Source organism: Haliotis cracherodii, unplaced genomic scaffold (genome assembly GCF_022045235.1).
Source record: "Haliotis cracherodii isolate W230 unplaced genomic scaffold, xgHalCrac1.p SCAF_18, whole genome shotgun sequence".
Taxonomy (NCBI): Eukaryota; Metazoa; Mollusca; class Gastropoda; order Lepetellida; family Haliotidae; genus Haliotis; species Haliotis cracherodii.
In genome coordinates, this window is record NW_027266273.1 from 8,587,038 (window position 1) to 8,607,973 (window position 20,936).

Below are 20,936 nucleotides of genomic sequence, written 5' to 3' on the forward strand. Positions count from 1 at the left end.
GAAGGGATGACGTCGTGCCTGAAGAGCCACAAAATGATCTTGGCGTTGGGTTGTCGACCTCTGACGACCACCCCCATGTCGGTGTGCTGCTGTACCAAAATTTTGCTGTCGGGACCAGGCCCTGCTTACAACGCTCTGGCTGACGTTTAGTGTATTGGCAACGTCACGTTGTGAATAGCCAGCATCAAGCATTCCAATACATCTGCCCAGTTGTTCTGTCGTCAGGCGACGCCTTACACGTTGAGGGGGCATTGCGTAGATAAACGTAGTGTAAACACTCAATTGAGTTTAAAGTTTCAGAATGAATCAGACACCGTTGCCTGATTGGAAATCGTGCAATGGTAGCAAAAGCATGAACTGTGATGTGAAACGCATTTCCCATGGCATGAAATGCACGTGCAAGTGTGTTGGAGACGTTTTTGATTTCACTTGAACACAATATTGCCAGTTATGCAGTTATTTTGTTTTTTTATTAAGAAAAATATCTACGATCCTTATCAAATTTTGAGTAGTATATTTACATTTAGGATAAATTAGATGTATGCAATTCCGTGAAGATTTTTGGTTAGAGTTGTTCTTCAGCAACCCATTCTTTTGTAAGAGGCGACGAACGGGATGGGTTGGTCAAGCTCGCTCACTTGATTGATGCATGTCATCGATGCGCATGATGATGATGTCAGTGACTGAATAGTCTTGTCCAAATTTGATTATATAGCCGGAATAGTACTGGATTTCAAGCAATGTTTTAACAGTATTGCAATCATATTGCATTGCTCATCAGCAATGGGTCCTCTGTCAAGAAGGAAAGACTCTGGAGAGGGAACTATGCAAGCGACTTGAAGAAAGAAACAATTACGTATGTTATGACAAAGTACTATATGTATTATGAATCTACAGATTATGATACTAAATGTACGGATAAAACCCATTTCTCACGTCTTTGTTTTAGATGTTCTGTGTTGTCCACTACTTCATACCCTATGATATCTGATCATTATCCAACAAGATATGAGTAAAATGCTACTGTCAATTTGTTCCAGCTACCTTTGTATATGATGGCATACACGAAAATCCGTAATGCTTCAATAATGGCGCTCATTGTCTGTACGTCTTTTTAGCCTAAGTTGGAAGATACCAAATCCTTCAAATACAATTTGGTCTACTCATGCATACAAACTCATACAAGTCCGGTTTGCATTAATTTTGGGCGTGTGCCATCTGGAGTTTAGAACATACGCATGGTCAGCTCTTTAGGTGCATTAAAATTTGATATCACATCAGTTGTTGTGGACATATGGGAGTTTCATTTATATCACACCTTTGCAACATGTTGGCAAATACAACGTACCCGGACACTATAAATGAACGCTAGATGCCAGCTGTCTGTACACAACTGACATCATGGAGAAAGTCATCATTTGCAGCATTGTCGCTCTGATATCACTAGTTCTCGCTGCAGGATCTGGGTTCGACAAATCAAGTACACTGGAATCTGTGATCGCCCGACTGGCTTTCAATGACAACACCTCGCAGCAAAAGTAAGTGTTAACAATCTAGCAAGTCTCTGACATAAAATACACGTTTCTTTTGGTATATGTGTATTGTTCATCAATACGAAGACCTAAAAATTAGATAAACCGATTATAAAACTCTTTGAGGTTCAACAATTCATTTATTTTATTACATTAACATTAAGCAGGACAGAATAAAGCACTAGTCTGGTTGTATCCACACAAGAGACATCATGAAAGCCTATGTGTTTCTTACCTTCGCCCTCTTCACCCCAGCCCTAGAGTCCAGCCCAGACAAGCAGAGAGATGTGGAAAACATCAACGCCAGACTTGAGGCTGTGGAACGTCAGCTTTTGGCATTTAAATCAACACCATTGGAAAGAAGAACTCCGTGCACATGCAGTAAGTCTTGCTAATCCGTTTCTTACCATCGCCTGTCAACGTGGAAGAACTAGGTACGCCATGCAGTAAGTTTTCACACACCATCGCCTGTCCAAGTGGAAGAACTTGGTACGTCCTGCAGTAGGTATTCACCAACAATCGCCTGTCCACGTAGAAGAACTTGGCAAGCAATGTAGTAGGTATTCACGCACCATCGCCTGTCCGCGTGGAAAATCTTGACACGTCCTGCAGTAGGTATTCACACACCATCGTCTGTCTACGTGGAAGAACTAGGCACGTCAAACAGTAAGTATCCACACACCATCGCCTGTCTACGTGGAAGAACTAGGCACGTCAAACAGTAAGTATCCACACACCATCGCCTGTCTACGTGGACGAACTAGGCACGTCCTGTCGTAAATATTCACACACCATCGCCTGTCCACGTGGAAGATCTTGGCACATCAAACAGTAAGTATTCACCAACCATCGCCTGTCTATCTGGAAAAAACTAGGCACGTGAAACAGTAAGTATTCACGAAACCTTGGCACGTCCCGACGTAGGTATTCACACACCATCGCCTGTTCACATGGAAGAACTTGGCACGTCAAACATTAAGAATTCACACACCATCGCCTGTCCACGTTGAAGAACTAGGCACACCATGCAGTAGGTCCACGTGGAAGATCTTGGCACATCAAACAGTAAGTATTCACCAACCATCGCCTGTCTATCTGGAAAAAACTAGGCACGTGAAACAGTAAGTATTCACGAAACCTGGCACGTCCCGACGTAGGTATTCACACACCATCGCCTGTTCACATGGAAGAACTTGGCACGTCAAACATTAAGAATTCACACACCATCGCCTGTCCACGTTGAAGAACTAGGCACACCATGCAGTAGGTATTCACAAGTACCCCAGAGTGATCATTACTACTGATTTATCTTGAAGCTGAACTCATTTACATTTATCACAACAAGCGCCATAAAAGCAACATTGTGGCTTTAAGATTTAACCGTAAATATAGAATAGGTATTGAAATGTCACTCTTCTGCTTATAGCCCTTGGCAATGCTGGTCGTAGGACCTGGGCTGGTGATATACGTACATGATTATTTTCTTTAGGATTTGGATAAACTTTGCTTGCTCAAGGTGTTGGCTGTTTTAATACGTTTATCTCTGCTTTTAATCAACGACACAAAGATGTGCGCTTTCAGGAATGGAAATCTAACATTCGTGATAATCAAAAACTAGAAGTTTACAGTCAACTTAAACTATATCTACAAATAGAAAAGTGTCTCTACAATATAAAGTGATTTAAATTTAAAAAGTGGCTTGGTAGGCACTTGGTAGATGTCGATGTGGAAAGTTTACACACAAGTGAGAACTTGTTCCAAGAGAAGAGCGACTTTGTCCGTTGTGGAAAATGAAAAACATTTTCTGTTTGTTTGTCCAATGTATAAGAGTTTACAGAGAGAAATATCCACAGCTATCCAATTGTTTATTTCAATATCAATATTATATTAAACATATGAAACAAAGAAAAGGAGGACTGGGAAGTTCCAGTAGGAGCTTTTATATTTCAGTTTTATCCAAAGGAAGAATTGGACAGATCAACGTTTTTCAATGTATTTTCTGAGGATGAATTTGTTTCCTGTTTACGAATGCTGTTTTAAACACAACATACCCATTTAAGCCACTTGAATTTGCAAATGTATCTATAGATTAAAACATTATGCAATGTAATCACTCGGGACAGGTTACTGGCGAAAGGGCTACATTTTAAATAAATCATATTGATATTGTAGCAGTAAACAGTCAGCATTTGCAACCGTTAGTCAGTCCACGTAGCAGAACTGACCGCATAACTGAAAAAAGTATTTATTCAGTGGCACTTCTTTCGCAAACTCGTCCGCTTGGTAATTTCAAATAGTGATCTTACCTTATTACCGTTGACGTTCCTACATTATTTAGAGTGAGTTTGGCAATATATTTCAGGTAGAGTATTTGACGAACAAATACTTAGAGAGTGTATTGTAACATGCAGTCGCATGACTATCGCAACTTGATGGTCGCGTACTGTGACGTCATGTCGACTGCTTCGACTTCCCATCAGGAGAGCTTTATGACGCCAAAGTAGAGTAGGAAGGGGTCACAGAAATAAGTAAAGTATAGCTCGCTAGTCGGGGTGGTATACAGTGTAGGAAGGGGTCACAGAAATATACTCTTCAAAAAAGGAAACGCAAAATGGATATTTTTAGCATCAAAGCAGAATAAGCGGACAAAGAGGTGCAACATGAAAGGGTTAAATGTGTTATAATGTCAGTGACAAATTTCCCGAATCAAAATTATCACAAGAAGGACTTGCAATCCATTAGTCGGGAAACACGATTCGGTTCCACGATTCGGAAAAACGCACCCAATGCATTAACAAAAAGCTAATGGAGCTGCACGTGCTGCACGTGCAGCAGCACTATGATCGCTATTAAAGTGCAGGGTTTTTGATCGCCTGGCATCTGCGTCAATCGAACAGTGACGGTTCAACAACATGCCAAGATTAACAAAAGTGCAAAGAAACAACGTCATTGGCCGCTTGCAGGCAAGGGAATCCCGATCAGCTGTAGCCTGGGTTTTCAATGAAGCGCCCAGCACCATCACAAGGCTATGGAAACGGTTTCAACAGCATGATCGGCCTAGGTCGGGACGACCAAGAGTAACCACCCGCGCCCAAGATCGCTACATCCGACTACGCCACATACGTGAAAGAACGACCACCGCCACCTCAACCGCATCCCAAATACCCGGGCTGCGCAGAATCTCCGATCAGACCGTGCGAAACCGTTAAAGAGCAGCAGGTCTACAAGCAAGACGTCCTGTTCGACGTGTCACATTGAGTCGACAACATCGTCAACAACGACTGCATTGGTGTCGTCAACACAGGGTATGGCTTCAACTGCGACGGAGAGATGGCTGGTTCAGCGAAGAATCAAGATTTCTTCTACATCGAGGGGATGAAAGAGCACGGCGCTACAGACGTCAAGGAGAACGTTACTCCGGAAAATGCGTACAGGAAGTGGACAGGTTTGGTTTGGGAAGCGTTATGATGTGGGCGGATATCTCTCATCATGGCAGGACAGTTTGTTCTTAACGGGAAACTTACGGGTTTCCACGCTGTTTCAATATGTTTTAACAGCCCGTAGAAATATCAACGGAGCTCGTCAAATGTGTGTGGTGACAACTTCTCACCAGTCGGCACTACTCCAAATATATTTATATACTGGTATTCACATTATAAAAATCTGTCTGTAATTCCTAAAGCAACATTCAGCCTTTTTTTATAAAAGTGTATTGATTCTACAATCATAAATTTATCTTCGATTGCCATAGCCAGATATATACACATGCACAAAAGTTAAGCGCCACCCACCATATTTGTGAGCTGTTACTTTTGGCACTTAGTGATGACTATTATAACTAGATGTACGATTGCTATAAGCCGTATATGTAATCCTCATGTGATGTAAAAGTTGTCACAAAGCACGTTTATCTTGTGTTCAAAAAGAATATGAGCAGAAAGGAATTTTACCGAAGACCAGAAATTGAAGGATTAGAAAACATCAAAAAATTTCTTTGTCATGTAACTGTCATGATATCAGCAGACCATATCAGGTGTCACATAGACACCCTAGGGAGTGCAGAGTCTATTGCAAGACAGAAACGTCAGTAACGTGTGTATAATCCACGGACATTGACCACAGCTTCAACCCTACGCCTCATACTCATTACAAGTCGTTGAATGCTTCTCTGAGGCAAACGGATCCATTCTTCATGAAGTGCGGCAAGATTTTGAACTGGGGAATCACGAGGTCTGATTTTCCGGCCAAGAATGCCCCAGAGATGGTCAGTCGGATTCAGATCCGGACTACAGGTCGGCCAAGGAAGAGTGGAAATAGCTTCTTGACGCAAATAAGCCCAAACTGCCCGAGATCTGTGTGGTCTAGCATTGTCGTCCATGTAAACAGGTCTTGTCTGAAGAAGATGGATGTCACAATGAGGGGCTACCACTGGACGAAGAACGGCATCTTGGTATTGTTGGCCATTCAGGTTTCAACGAATTGTCACCAGCGGAAGTTTGCAGCCGAAGGAAACACAACCCCATACCATGACAGACCCCCGCCACATGCTAAGGTCTTCTGGATGTTCCTTAGTGCAAAACGAGTGTTACGTTGCCTCCAAACACGTATTTGACCATCAACAGTTCGTAGCAGCATTCGACACTCGTCAGACCAATGGGTCCTTCTCCAGTTGGCTGGCTAAGTTCCATCGACTACGGGCACGACACCATATCAGACGATTCCGCATGTGCCTCTCAGTCAGTTGAGGACGGTTTACTGGTCTTCTGGCGTGATAACCAGCCGCTCTGAGGCGACGCCTTACGGTCATCGTCGAGAGTCTCTGATGGGTAATCCACTGCAGTCTTAAATCTGTTGAAGTGGCAAATGGATTTCGTCTGACTATCCCGAAAAGACGTCCATCCTCTCTGTTAGAGGTCTTTCTTGGCCTACCAGACCTATGCCTGTCATTGACAATCTCTGGTTTGACTACGTTTGACAATCAAACGAGAAATAACACTGTGATGACGACCCATTCTTCTTGCAATGGCCCTGCATGACATGCCAGCATTTTTCATGCCTATCACTTGCCATCTTTCAGCGTTCGTTAACTTTCTCACCATGGCTGATTTCCAACCTCTATTGGAAGGGGAATCTCACACAGGAGCAAAATGCAACCACGTGTCTGAAACTTGAATTTCACTATTTATAGGGTAGGGTAACTGCAGCAACACGTAAAGCACACTCTCCTTGTGGTATCTGGACAAATTTGGGTTCATGAAACTATGGAAGCCTAATCCAGTCATAGATCATCATATTTCGTATTTCTGATTCCCACACGTGAAATCAAGAGACTATGAATATGGTGGCGCTTAACTTTTGTGCATGCGTATATATGGGGATATATGACGGATAATATACGGGGGAAAATGTCAGAAAATCTAATTCATTTGCGATGGATAATGTTCATGAATATTTAACGGATACAACTACAAAACTGCTGATATACTCAGCTAAAATAGAAACGCAAGAGTAGTAAAATCGTAAGTATGTGACAGAGTGTTGGCGACATCCATACAACATCAATACCAAAACTGAATTCGTCATTTCTGCATGGATTCGATTGATTTGTGTGGAAAGAATGAGGTAATGCAGTAATTTGGTGAAAAGATGGAACAATCGAAAAAACACAGCCACGTAAGAGCCTGGCACAGAAACATCTCAACATGACATGCACGTGTAACATCACTTGTTGAGCTATATAAACTTTGGGTTTGCATTTGCATGCCATCACAATCTTACAGCAAGTGAACAGGGAAAGGGAAAACTTGCAAGGCCTGATGGAAACCCAACGCCATCGTCCGACTGCAAACAGGAGGATCATCTTTGGCTCTAGCCAGGTTTTTCCATGTAGCACCATGCGCCATTACAAGACTGTGGAACCGGCACAGCTGATCCGGTCGACCACGAGCACAGGACAGATTCACACTGCTACATCACTTACGTGAAAGAACCACGACGGCCATATCTACAACAACGGCAATACTAGGACTGCGTAGGATATCAGCCCAGACAGTGAGGAACCGTTTTCGCGCTGAAAGTATTCGCGCTAGACAACCAGTTCGAGCTGTCATTTTGACTAAATGTATCGCCGGCTGCGACGACAGTGGTGTGTCATGGTCACAGAGTATGTCCACCAGTACGTTTTATGCGTCGCCATGGGACGACGATGCCAGTCAGTTCTGGATCCTAATGGGACCGAACAAGATATTGCGAACAGATTTCCTTCCCCTTGAAAATCTACTGTTTTATTTATGCCATATGGTCCCTGACAAAGGATTACCACCTGCTAACTATTTATATGATATGTAAAAAATACATCTAAAATACCTTGCGTTTCTGTTGGGGTTTGTTTTGCAGAATATATATGACGGATGACATTAAGGCATGCAGGGAACTACATGCAGATAAAACACGGGGAAGAATATTTATATGAATTGTATTCGTGACGCACGGATTAGATCCACCGTTAAATATATATGCCGTGTTTTTTCTGAAATTATAAACTCGATATCACACATGAGTGAAATAACACTTTAGGCCTAAACTTACTTCATTCTTTCTCAGTGACTCTAAGGCTATCATAGAAACGTCGCGAAGAAAATATATAATACACCTGTAGATACAATAATTATGAATTTTCTTGACCTGACAAGGTTGACATTTGTACTTGTGGCTGCACCATTCTTGAGATTTCCTCTCTGTATCCATACATCTGTTTCATAATTGAATACAGTTGTTCTTGTAAAATATTCACATGTAATTAAAAGCGACTGATAACAATCTCAGAGTCACGTGGCACAGATTGGACAACGGTTATCATTTCAATGAGTGAACATATCAAGATCCCATCACAAAGATAAGCGATTTAAAGAGAAAAATGGGAAACTGGAAATATACTGATCCCATTGTTTATCAGTATTTCAGATGCTTATAATCAGTTAAAAACATCATGGATTTCATTAAAAGTTATGCACTACTTAACGACCCAATCTGTCCCACATGTGCGCTGCACGAGGTGATCGACTGTTGCTTTTTGCAGGTACAGGTATTGCCACTACATGTGAAAACCCTCCAAAAACGTCAATAAAAATGTTTAATGTTAGTTACAAATATACGATTCAAAACTAGACGAATAGATGCGTTCGAGAGATTAATTAAATACGTGTAAATTGCAATCAATCTTAGGCAATAAGAATTGCATATACGGTATAAAGTTATAAATTTATTAAGTATAGTCCCCTAACGTTTTGTCAAACATTGACAACTGTTCTCTCGCACCAATGTCAATTAGTTTGCAAAGAAAAGTTGAATCAGGGGGATTGTCACTTTGCAAAGATAAATACATCTGGTTAGGGGAGAGGCTGAAAACCAACTGTTTCATATATTCCTATATAGATTCATAGCGGTTGGTGATCTTAAACATGGAAAACTGTTATCCAATAAACTACGTGTTTAACTCGAATATTGTGTAGACCACATACAACATTGTGCATTTTGCTTCAGGTGTTTATAATACTGGCCACGTGATTCAAACTGAAAACACCCATTGGTGCAATATTGTTTACCTATACTTTAATCTAACTTGAGCATTGAAAATGTAACACCTAACACCTATATTAGGATATTTAAAAGATATATATTACAATTTAAACATGCGCATACATGTATGTGTTTCAATACGTGCAAAAGATGCATCCAGAAGATTGTTTTCACAATCCGAATAAGAAATCGTGTACAGTCACTTCAGAGTGCGAAATAATATATACCAGCAACATTACATAAATGTCCACTTGTCATACCAGAAATCCAATCATGGACGTCCTACTTGTGTTTGTTGTGCTGACATCCCTGTCCTCTGTGTCCACTCTCATCAGTCCCATGAAGATGTCAGATGGCAAGATTGACCTGGACATTAGAATATATTGCGACAATGGTTTGACAATCGGGAAAAAAACACATTTTAATATGGTTGTAGATGGATATATAAAATGTAATTTGAATGTCTTACATTCAAAACGTCAATACCAAAGAATACCCACTTCGAGTATCTGCCGACACAGTTTCCAATGGGGATAAAAGAAAAGAAAATGATCAAACTCATATGAATGGATCACTGAAATCAGTGGCGAAACCGGTAGCACCTACCCCTCACAAAAGTTTCATTAAAACTGTAACTACCAGTGAGTAAGGAAGTGTAAACAAATTACCATGGTTGGTGCCCACCAAGGTGATGTATCGAAATATAGGATAAGGCACCTGTCTATACTGTCAACTTGACTTTTAAATTAAAGTTATAATTCCGAGATGTAATTTTAAACAGAGATTTGGATTCATTCGCATCGTTCTCAGTATCAAGCTGATTATTGCATTTAGACGCAAACTAAAGCAAACCTTAAGATATATTTCAAGTCTGGTGCATCTATTTCAAGTGTGGGCCATCTGGAATCAGAGAATCCACACTGCATGAGAGAATCGATGTTTTAATCAGCGTTTCTGTACATTGCATGCTCACGTTGACAAACACATCACACATCTTCAAGTGGGAAATTAGGCAGTTACTCCCTTGGAACACTATAAATGAATGCAAGAACATGCTTCTCTGGTAAGTACAGGCATCATGGGGTAAGCACAAATGCAAGTTGTCTGCGCTCTCTTCATTTTAGCCCTTGCTGCAGGCTCAAACCTGAACATATCAAATCGCCTGGAAGCTGTGACCGCCAGACTCGTGGCTATGGAACGTCAGCTTGTGACATTCAACTCTACACTCCAGGACAAGTCTGGTCAAACCAAAAGTAAGTATTTAAAACGTTGGCTTCAAAATAGTACGTCCCTCAGAACAGATGACTGAATGTGCAAGTTAATTGTACAGCAAATGCAGAAACATTACAGAGCGTATTACTATACAAAAACAACAGTAACGAAACCTGACCAACCCACAATGGCTCAACAATAATACTTTTCCATGATTGCTGGATGATGCATGAACGCGATTGCTTAACAGATCAAATATGTCAATGATTGTACTGTTTACTGAAGGTATGTTACATATTTGTTTAGTTAATCAAAGTTCAGTAAGTACACAATGAATCGGGTCAAAGAGCTATAATACAAATAACATTCATAAATGTGTGTGTCTAATGTAAGAGGAGATTCAACATGAATTATGATAGCCAAAACGGAAATCCAAGTAGATCTAAGAGGGAATAGGATTCAATTTTTAGTCACTCACACAACAGAATTTTGAAAGTTAAGTAATGATGTCACATGACTACCAATGATCTTTACATTTCATGAATATGTTCATATAGTTCTAGACATTCATTAAGTTTGATATAGATGATCTGCTTCCTGCTAATTCAGGAATATCGAGGACCCACGTGTCTTTTGAGGTAACAACCAGCATACCAAGGGTTTCTCTCTCCGGAAATCAATTCTTCAAGTTTGACACAGTAACTCTGAACAATGGCGGAGGGTACCACGCCCCCACCGGCATATTTGAAGCTCCTGTGACCGGCACCTACCTGTTCTGGGCAAGCATACTACCGTATACAGAAAACCATGTCCACGTTATGCTATACAAAGAAGGGAGACGCTTAGCCCTCGCAGCCTCCCGTGTTGAGACATCTGCGAGTTTATCATACATTATACAAGTCAAGCAAGGACAAAAAGTGTGGTTTCAAACAGCTCACCAAACCACTGTCTTCGGACATAGTCACTCCAGTTACGGTGGAACCTTGATTCATCAGAACTAACGCCAAAGTGACATTCTTAAGTCCAGATTAAATCTTAATAAAGGAAATATGACAACCTAACTACTGCCTTTAGTTTACGTTTATCTTCTCTTGACTGTTGGTACATTTAGTCACGATGTGGTACCCAACAACTTATTCTTTCCATATTATTCAACTTGGACCACTTACCCATTAAGTTCTGATCCCGAAGATTGTGTGTAAACTTAGAGCCATCAACCCCCACAAGTCAAACTTTACACGACATTGATTAAAACAGATCCGTAAACACAAGTACTAAACGTATTGATGAATGTCTTCCACTGTTAGAACCTGAGAAAAGGACAAACTGGCGTTAAACGTAGGTTGGTAAGACTTCTGAGCCAGAATTCACTGGCCTTTCTTTATGTGCATTTTGGACAAGTAAAACCGACTCAACTAATATGTCATTATGAAAAAGCACAGAGAAATTATACATCAACCACAACATGGTTTAAGTTGGAGAAATCACCCGAATCTGCTTGTTGTGATCGTAACCTGAACACGTGCCTTCGCGGTGCGTTAATTCTCCTTCCGGAATCAACATAGTCTCAATATGTTTCCTTTATTTAACTTCCATGACCCGATTTTCAACATATGTGAGAGTGATTTTCCGATGGGGTTTATTTCAAGACAATCCAACAGTTGACTTCAAATCTATTATTGCAATTCAACTATGACGAACATTTGGTTGTCAGTGTTTGATGTTGTAATCGTAGTTGTGGATGTACGCTCAAGGGTTTATGGTCAAACCTGTGGATCATTGGGATTGTCACTTTGCAGAGATCAATAAATCTGGTAGTAGTGAAGGCTGAAAAACAATTTGCAGGCCAAATACAACATTGTGCACGAACGGGAAACATCCTTATACATTGGACTCTATGTAGTGCGTTTATACAACTGGACAACGTGTTTAAACTGAGAACTTTCATTGGGCAATAGTTTAGCTATACTTTAATCTACATTAAGGATTTCCATGGGAATAATGTAACACGTAACATATATTAGGCAATGTAATAGATATAGATTTTAATTTAACATACGTACAACATATGTATTTGAAATTGTTTTCAAAATCCGAATATGAATCGTGTAGAGTTGTTGATGCGGTCGCAGTCTGTGACTTCAGCAAATGTGAGACAATCAATACTAGCAACAGTATAAAAATGTCCACTTGTCATGCTTGGTACCAGAACTCCAACCGGTTCACATCAAGGACGTCCTGCTTGTGTTTGCTGTGCTGACATCCCTGTCCTCCGTGACCAGTCTCATCAGTCCCATGAAGACGTCAGATGGCAAGGTGGACCTGGACAGCGTCCTCACGCACGTGCTTCTTCTGGAGCAAACAGTGTCCCGTCTGACCAAGGCCCAGTGCAGGAAATCAGACCTGGATTCACTTGCTGTAAAGGTCGTCAGTTTGAATGCCTCTCTAGAGAAAACTAAAACGAAATTCAAGACTGAACAGGCTGAAACACCAAGCAGTAAGTATATGTGATGAAAGCATCGTAAAATTCGTACTTTGATTAGAATATTTTTCGACAATGTTTAGACAATGCTGTTCTCGTGTTAAGAAATCATTTCCATGTGGCTACAAGTTATAAATATGTACCCCTGAAGATCTTCAGCAACCCATGCTTGCCGTAAGGCGACTATGGTTGTCGTAAGAGGCGATAAGGGCATCGGATGGTCAGGCTCGCTGACTTGGTTGATGCATGTCATCGTAGCCCAGTTGCGTGAATCGATGCTCCTGATGTTAATCACTGGCTTTTCTGGTCATGACTCGATTATTTACAGACCGCCGTCAAATAGAAACAAACAAAGAAACATGTAAGGCCCTTCTGCTTTATCACAACATGTGTCTTCAGAATATTTACAAGCAACTGTATACAGTGTATAACTTCTTTCAGTGGCATTTTAGAAGTTGGAGTGATGAAGTAAGACGAGTTCTATGGATGAACAACTTCTTTATTACAATTGGTGCGACGTTTCGGTGTAGATCCTAACACCTTTAGCAAGCAATAGATGGATAGGGCTAAGCAACATAGGTATATATACACTTATTGACATCTAAGTTGTAACTGTGACTAGTTGATGGACACAGTTGCCAAATCCCTTTGTCCATCCAATTAATACAGTGGCTTCCATCATCTCCATCTGTCTGCTTCTTTACTCTGTGTTCATTAGTCATCCACTGGCTTCCAATTAGCTTAATCACCTCTCTGTGCCCATCAACTAGTCACAGTAACAACTTAGATGTCAATAAGTGTATATATACCTATGTTGCTTAGCCCTATCCATCTATTGCTTGCTAAAGGTGTTAGGATCTACACCGAAACGTCGCACTAATTGTAATAAAGAAGTTGTTCATCCATAGAACTCGTCTTACTTCAACTGTATACAGCTACTGTCACCACTGCTGTCGCTTGCACGTAATGCACGGAGCCATGGCCATGCAGTTGTAGGAACATCGTGACATTCGTTATCATACCCGTAACTTCCCACGTTTTTGACACTGTAAAGGTTATTCTTAGGGCCTCTATCCATGCCTTTCATATTCTTAATCAAGTTAATTTACAAAGTTCCAAGAAAGAACGCCCTCGCACATTTATTATACTGTCTTGTATGACTCTCTGGTTTAAATTTTCGATAGGCAGGTGTGAGATGTCATCATGGTCGATCTTTCGATTTTGTCTCGATAATTCGATTTAACTCGTGTAATGTCACTGTCTTACATGTCCAGCACTGGTTCTGTCGAATTTAAACTAGACTTAGCTGGTGAAGAGTTCACCGATGATATGAATAGGGGAATATTCATCACATATAGGATTTCCATTTTCAGGCACATGCTAGTGTCTGTATTGCTGACATTAGTCAGTAAACTGGAAAAGATCCCAATCGATCTTTTCACAACAATATTGATAGTCTTGCTGATTTCCCCCAAACCCAAGAGGTTTAGGACTTACTCTACTAAGCTGTGTGTATCCAGGGAAATTAAAGTAACATTTCATCTAGACCATGCTTCAACTAGTCCTATAACAGCATTATTACTCACAAGTTCCAAGAAAGATAGTAGTTCAAGATCCTATGTAGACCTCCCTTATTCCATACTGTGCAGTTCATTTCATTCTTTCTTGTGGTAGTGCTGTTTGAGCCGTAGCCGGCGTGCTATTTCCACATGTGTCACGGGTTCGAGGTTTACAAGTCCTCACATACCTTAATTTAGGGTTCAGTAGATCTTTTTGTCAACTGTAATTTTCCTATTTCCGCATAGCAAACTTGCATCGGTGTAGTTGTGTGAAATCCTTACGTTCTCACTTTTAGCTTCTCAACTTGGCTAATCATGGAAGCATTTGTGTCGAACGCTATGTTGCCCCTTATGTCAAGTGTGTCCACAAGCAATGTTTTAAATTTGGTTCTGTTTCTTCCATTGCCTCATCAGGACTTCCCTCTACATTGTTCTTCCTCATTTGACTCTCTATCATATCAACTTTCCTACTCATGTTCGCCATCCGAGGCTCGAATTCACAGTTTGTCATGGGTCTATCTCTATATAAGAAATGTGTTTGTGTTCAAAGTCTTGAAACATTTTATCTTTTCTCATCGCCTGTTTCTTGATAAGGACATCTCTGACGCTCAGTTCTACCGCAATGTAGATCGCAGCGTGCTATTACTTGACCGGGGACTGGATTGGTTCCCAGATCATTGCTTAGCACAATTAACAATGAGACATAGTCTAGAGCAAGCAGTCCCATTCTCATCGGCTCACTCGAGCTTTTTAGCACGTGCAACATGCATGGCTGAACGCCGCTTTGCTCTATCATACATGAAGCATAAACATGTCGTGGTACAGCATCTTGTGTGACTTTGGTGAGTTGTCACATCGCAGTCCAGTTTGTTCTAAACACATTTATGAAACTAACGGGTCTCCAAGTTGTTTCTATGTTTTAAACAGCTCGAAGTCGGAAATATCGGCGGAGCGCGTCAAATATGCGTAGTGACAACTTCTCACAAGGCGGCGCTACTCCAAATAAATTCATTTACAAGTATTCACGGTATTAAAATTTGTCAGTAATACCTAATGCACCATTCAACTTTTTTGCAAAAGTCTATTGATTGTACAATCATAAATTTACCTCCGATTGCCATAGCTAGACATATGCCTGTATCATTTGTGAGATTGATATCTTGTTTAACTTCCAATTGTATATGCTTAAAGTATTTATGTCGCACTTACACATGTAGTTATAAATTCGCTGTAATGAGGAGTGATCAAGTCTCCCACAAGAGAGAGTTTTACATATACAGAAAAAAAGATTCCATGATGATTTTTATCACATAACGCTGACATTTAATGGAGTGTTATACATGCATTCTAGGCTATGTATTTGGAATAAACATTGTATTTAGCTAAATACATAGTGTTTATTCCTAATACAGGATATTTACCATCCCGAAACACACAAGCGTTGTAACCTCTTTATCATATAATGTCATTCTTCAACTCTGTACTCGAAAATCTCTTCCCATCTCTTCCCATCTCTCACACACATTACCTAAACATTGCAAGTTTTCCTGGAATCTGCGCATTTATATATACCACGTCAGAAGGTAAGTGATGTATCAGTCGGACAGTGACAGTAGCCAATATCGTTCCAAATGAAACCCGTTTCTTATACAGTGGCGTAACTATAAATATGCAAAACAACAATTGCCTGCACAAATTGTTTCCCCTTGCATTTCGCGGCAATTCATCGGTCTGTCCGTTACTGTCCTTTATCAAAGGGACGCTACTCTAACCCTAGTCTATTAGACGTCACGGCCACAGTCAGACGTTGACAGTCGGTCTGTCCTGTCATAACGTTACGAAATTCTGTCAGATGTACACACAGCGGCAAAACGAAACAAGGTAATTAACAATTCGAGTATATTTCTGCAAAATCCAACTGTTTTAATTTGTGGAAAGCAACAGAGGTCTACAGCCACTGATATGGCAACTATTCTCGCTTGGTTACTGCCCTCGTAAAATTGGTTCGCAATTTTTATCTCCAAAGTTGCCAAATCTTGTTAAACACCTTAGCTACGTTTCAGTTAGACACTAATTTTCAGCATATTAGACTATTCTTTTGATAATGATACCAATTATCCCAGGCGTTTCTCCAGATTCCCGATGGTTAATCTGACTCGATCACTGGATAATGTTTGTTCATAAACACTGAAAGTAGTCCCTATTTGATCTTTGATATTTGCATCTCTATCTGCATATGACCCCAACGGATATCGTTTTCATCCGTTGGCTTTTATCCTGCCGAGAAACCTACCCATAATATGATAAAATTAAATATCTGTCTTTTTTTGTATATTGAGTGTTTCATGTTTACAAGTTTACATCTAATACCTGTACTGACAGATGTAATTTTATGACAGTTATCCCATTGTCTCTATTTCATGAATGCATTACATTTCAAAGGTTATTCGTATGAAATGCCGGAGGGTACCATGCTACTTCCGGTATACTTGAAGCTCCCGTGTCCGGCACCTACCTCTTCTGGGCCAACATCCTGGGATATAATAATGGGTACCTCCATATTGCATTGATCAAAGAAGGTGTTGCACTTACAGTTGGGTATACTCCGTATGAAACTAAATACAGCGTTGCACCTCTTACCTTCCTGACGGACCTGAAGGAGGGAGAGAAAGTCTGGTTTACAAAACCGTGGGGAACAGTGAACATTTATGGCCAATTCTTCTCCTACTACGGAGGAGTTCTCCTTCACGCAACCTAAAGTAAGCAACGAATGCAAGAAATAGGTTTCATGTCTTTGATGTTGCTTAGACATTTCAAGCTCGAATCACCTGAGACAAAGAACATATGATTTTGAGATATATTTGAAATGTTCAATATAAGTTTCGTCTCCCTTCAATCATTTCTTGTTTCTTGAAAGTCTTAGTGAGAAAGCTCGTACATGTAACACATCGACCACCTCTGTCTGATGTCTCAACAAACCATACAACAAACGTCATTGACCTCAACCCCGTGAAGATTCGGGTTCGAACTGATCTTCGGCAACCATTGCATTTCGAAGAGGCGACTTACGGGACTTGGTTGATGCATGTCATCGTATCCCAGTTGTGTAAATCGAAAATCATGTAATCTGGTCCATACTCGATTATTTACGGACAGCCATCATATAGCTGGAATATTGCTGAGTGTCGCATTAAACACCAAAACAAACAAACAATGATCTTAAGTTGTCTATAATTTATTTTGCCCTTTTCGCCAAATGGAATCTGTTTCGGCGGATAATCAAGACTGGTTGTTCCCTTGCATTGGTATTTTATTGATACACTGATATGTTTTACAATCCGATCATTTGATACAAACTGATACATTTAAAGTCTAGTCTATGTTGTTTTGTCACTGATACTGAAGTAATAAATGTCTCAAATAGTCGGTACAAGATGGAAAAAACACGTAAAACCAAACACTCACTCATTCCTTTTGGAGTATATGCCTTAACAACTGACAAGGTAGTTGGACAAGAAAGACGTCCTATAAATCTTGTTACATTTAATTGTGAATCTTCATTTTTAATACTTTGTTAACCAACAATCTGAACACATTGTACAAATGATACACTAATACTATTGATTGATTGATTGAGTTTGATTTTACGCCGCTTTTAGCAATAGTCTAGCAATATCACGGCGGGGGACACAAGAAATGGGCTTCACATATTGTACCCGTGTCGGGAATCGAACCAGGGTCTTCGGCGTGACGAGCGAACGCTTTAACCAGTAGGCTACCCGACCGCCTCCCTAATACTATTGGGTATGGTATCTTTGGTTGCCGTAAACGTTGCCTTATTAGGTCAGCAGAAACAAATATTGGACGAATTTGTTATGCCGAAGGGTTCACACTATCTCATATATTTATTGCACATTTGTCAAAATGAAAACTTTACACTTACGACCGCTGACGTAAAGGGTAAAAGGGAGACTACTCTTTAACCCTTAGAGACCAAACGTTGTTGAAATGTTTAACTATCATTTTTATTAATACAGTGACGAACGTGATGTATTTTAAGTTAATGCCCTTGCGCAACACAATTATTGATATAAAAACACAAAACAGTGTCCAGAATTTTCATGTGAAGTATGTGAGGTGGCTGTTGGAAAATCCAAGATGGATGTTACTGACGGTATACTGTATCATGTTAGGTCAGCAACATCCATCTTGGGTGTTTAGTGGCGGTAGTTCTACTCTCTGCTTGGTCAATGTTACTTTGAGGCATAATACCAATCGTTATTTAGCGTCACGCGTATAGAAGTAAGACTCAGTGCAAAGCATCCATGTGACCAGTTCACGTACTTGCTTTGAGTAGGACTTTCTTTATTACAGTTGTTGTTACATGTACGTCTCGTCTCGATGCATATTCTAACACGATTATGAAGCAGCTGCAGATTCTATTAAAGAAGTTGATTGTCCGCGATACCTGTAGTTCGTTCTAGAATGCTGAATCGTAATGTACACTTCGAGCGTTTAAGTAGGCAAGTTCAGAGCGGCACTCTTTGGGGTCACATTTTTGTTTCGGCATGTTTAATGTCAAGTTGGTGAAAGGTTGAACACATATGCTGAACCCATGGTGTAGTTTCTAGTCAAAATTGCAGGTTTGAGTTTTCAAATATGGCTGCCAGTGTATTTTAGGCGTCATTGCTGGCAACACGTTTCAGTTATGTACGTCTATGGTTCATGGGAGAGAACGACGACGACGATAACTGACAATAACATTTTGACATACTCAGTAAGTTTCCTGGGCCTTATTGCTCAGTTTGCGTAGTGATACTGCTTTTGGGGTAGAATAGGACTTCAGCAACCCATGCTTGTCGTAAGAGGCGACTAACGGGATCGGGTGGTCAGGCTCGCTGACTTGGTTGATGCATGTCATCGTATCCCAATTGTGTGGATCGATGCTCATGATGTCAGTCACAGAATTGTCTGGTCCAGACTCGATTATTTACAGACCGCCGTCATGTAGCTGGAATATTGCTGATATACACACAGTTGAAATACATCTGTTTACTTCATAGACAGATTCTGAGAAAATTGAGTGAAAGACGCCAATTAATCATTATGACATGAAGGATTCATTTCCGAAACAGATCTGTATGGACAATGAAAACATGAAATCGTATCAGAGACCTCTTATTCGAGGTGTTACACAGAAGTAGATGATATGCATACTGACACACGACAACTGTATCTGGAAAACCACGATACTGTCAGCTCACAATGAGTGTGTCAAAACTCCTGCGAAATCTTTTAACGTGATATTAGATAGATTTAGATCATTGAAAAATGCTGGCAAAAGATCGAGATTACACATAACCTGTATGAGGATACGCGATTTTATCTTTTTAACTAAAACCAACTGATGGCATGAGAAGAGGATAAGTGTAAAAAGACGATAAGTGTATAAGAGTCATTAACATAAAAGGAGGTTCTGAATGTGATTTTACGTACGATTTAGCGACTTATAATACCACGAATGTGTATGTCACTGGCAATGGCTTATGTTTGTCCTTTCACTAAAGCTTTTGACAACCTGCCTTTCTCAGAAAAAAAACAATGTGTAAAATTAAGTGTGGTGGCTACCCGCCTAATCAATTCGAGCTATCACCCACATTACACTGACACGCCGCAATATGACTGTAATACTGTTCAAGCGGCGTTAAAACCAACTCAAACGCACCAAATATCGAAACTCGCCTCCATACAATCAGACTATGCATTTGCTCATAGCAAACATACCCAATACACATATTCAAATTTTAAGAATTGGAATAGATTCACTTAATCGAGATCGAGATTAAGGTGAGTTAGTTCAAAAGTCCATAAACAATCTAGCATAGGTTTACCTTATAAGGATGCCCAGCAACATTCTATTCAGTCGAGGTATCTTACACGAGAGTATAATTGTAGAAATTCTATAACATTAGGCCAAGGAAACTGAAACTTTGGTAAGTTGTGCACGACAACAATCAACACAAAATCCATATATGACGGTTTTATAAATATATTTCTTTAAACATTTGGTAAATAGAAATATTGTGAACATGTGTAAGAATCCTCTCTAAAAGGACAAGTAAAGTCAACATAGCAACTTTGCAAATTTTAATACTATATGGCATACTTAATCGCAAATGCTTGACCAAAATCAATTTGAAAAACAGAAACAGTGTAGAACAGACAATAAAATGTGACACGGGAACAAAGTCAACACCAGAACACCAATGTAGATTTTGTAGTAGCTTTACAGTCTACAGTTCTACTTGTTTTCTACAATTCTCCCTTGAGTGAGGATTATATTGCCGCGTGCAATTACAAAACCCGCGGGATTGCGTCCTAAACATTGCTAATCACCTGGCGACAGGTCTCGCTTCTGTTTGGCTCTTATTTTGTGTTATAATGTTTTGTTTTATCCACGTTTTCACACGTATATGTACATGTGACAATTTTACATCTTTTGGCGGGGCACACAACAGGTCTAGGTGTAAATAATGTTGTAAAATTAGTTTGGTCACCATTTAATGCATGACA

The 20,936-nt window shown here is 40.2% G+C and overlaps 1 protein-coding gene across 1 annotated transcript; it reads left to right on the top strand.

Moving 5' to 3' along the window:
- The first annotated feature begins 1,440 nt into the window (after positions 1-1,440).
- On the top strand, positions 1,441-11,370 carry LOC139465227 (uncharacterized). Its single transcript, XM_071246900.1, has 4 exons — positions 1,441-1,538; positions 1,788-1,913; positions 10,235-10,363; positions 10,932-11,370. The coding sequence occupies exons 1-4, from the start codon at positions 1,517-1,519 to the stop codon at positions 11,321-11,323; spliced, it is 669 nt and encodes a 222-aa protein (XP_071103001.1). The 5' UTR covers positions 1,441-1,516; the 3' UTR covers positions 11,324-11,370.
- Positions 11,371-20,936: the final 9,566 nt, after the last annotated feature.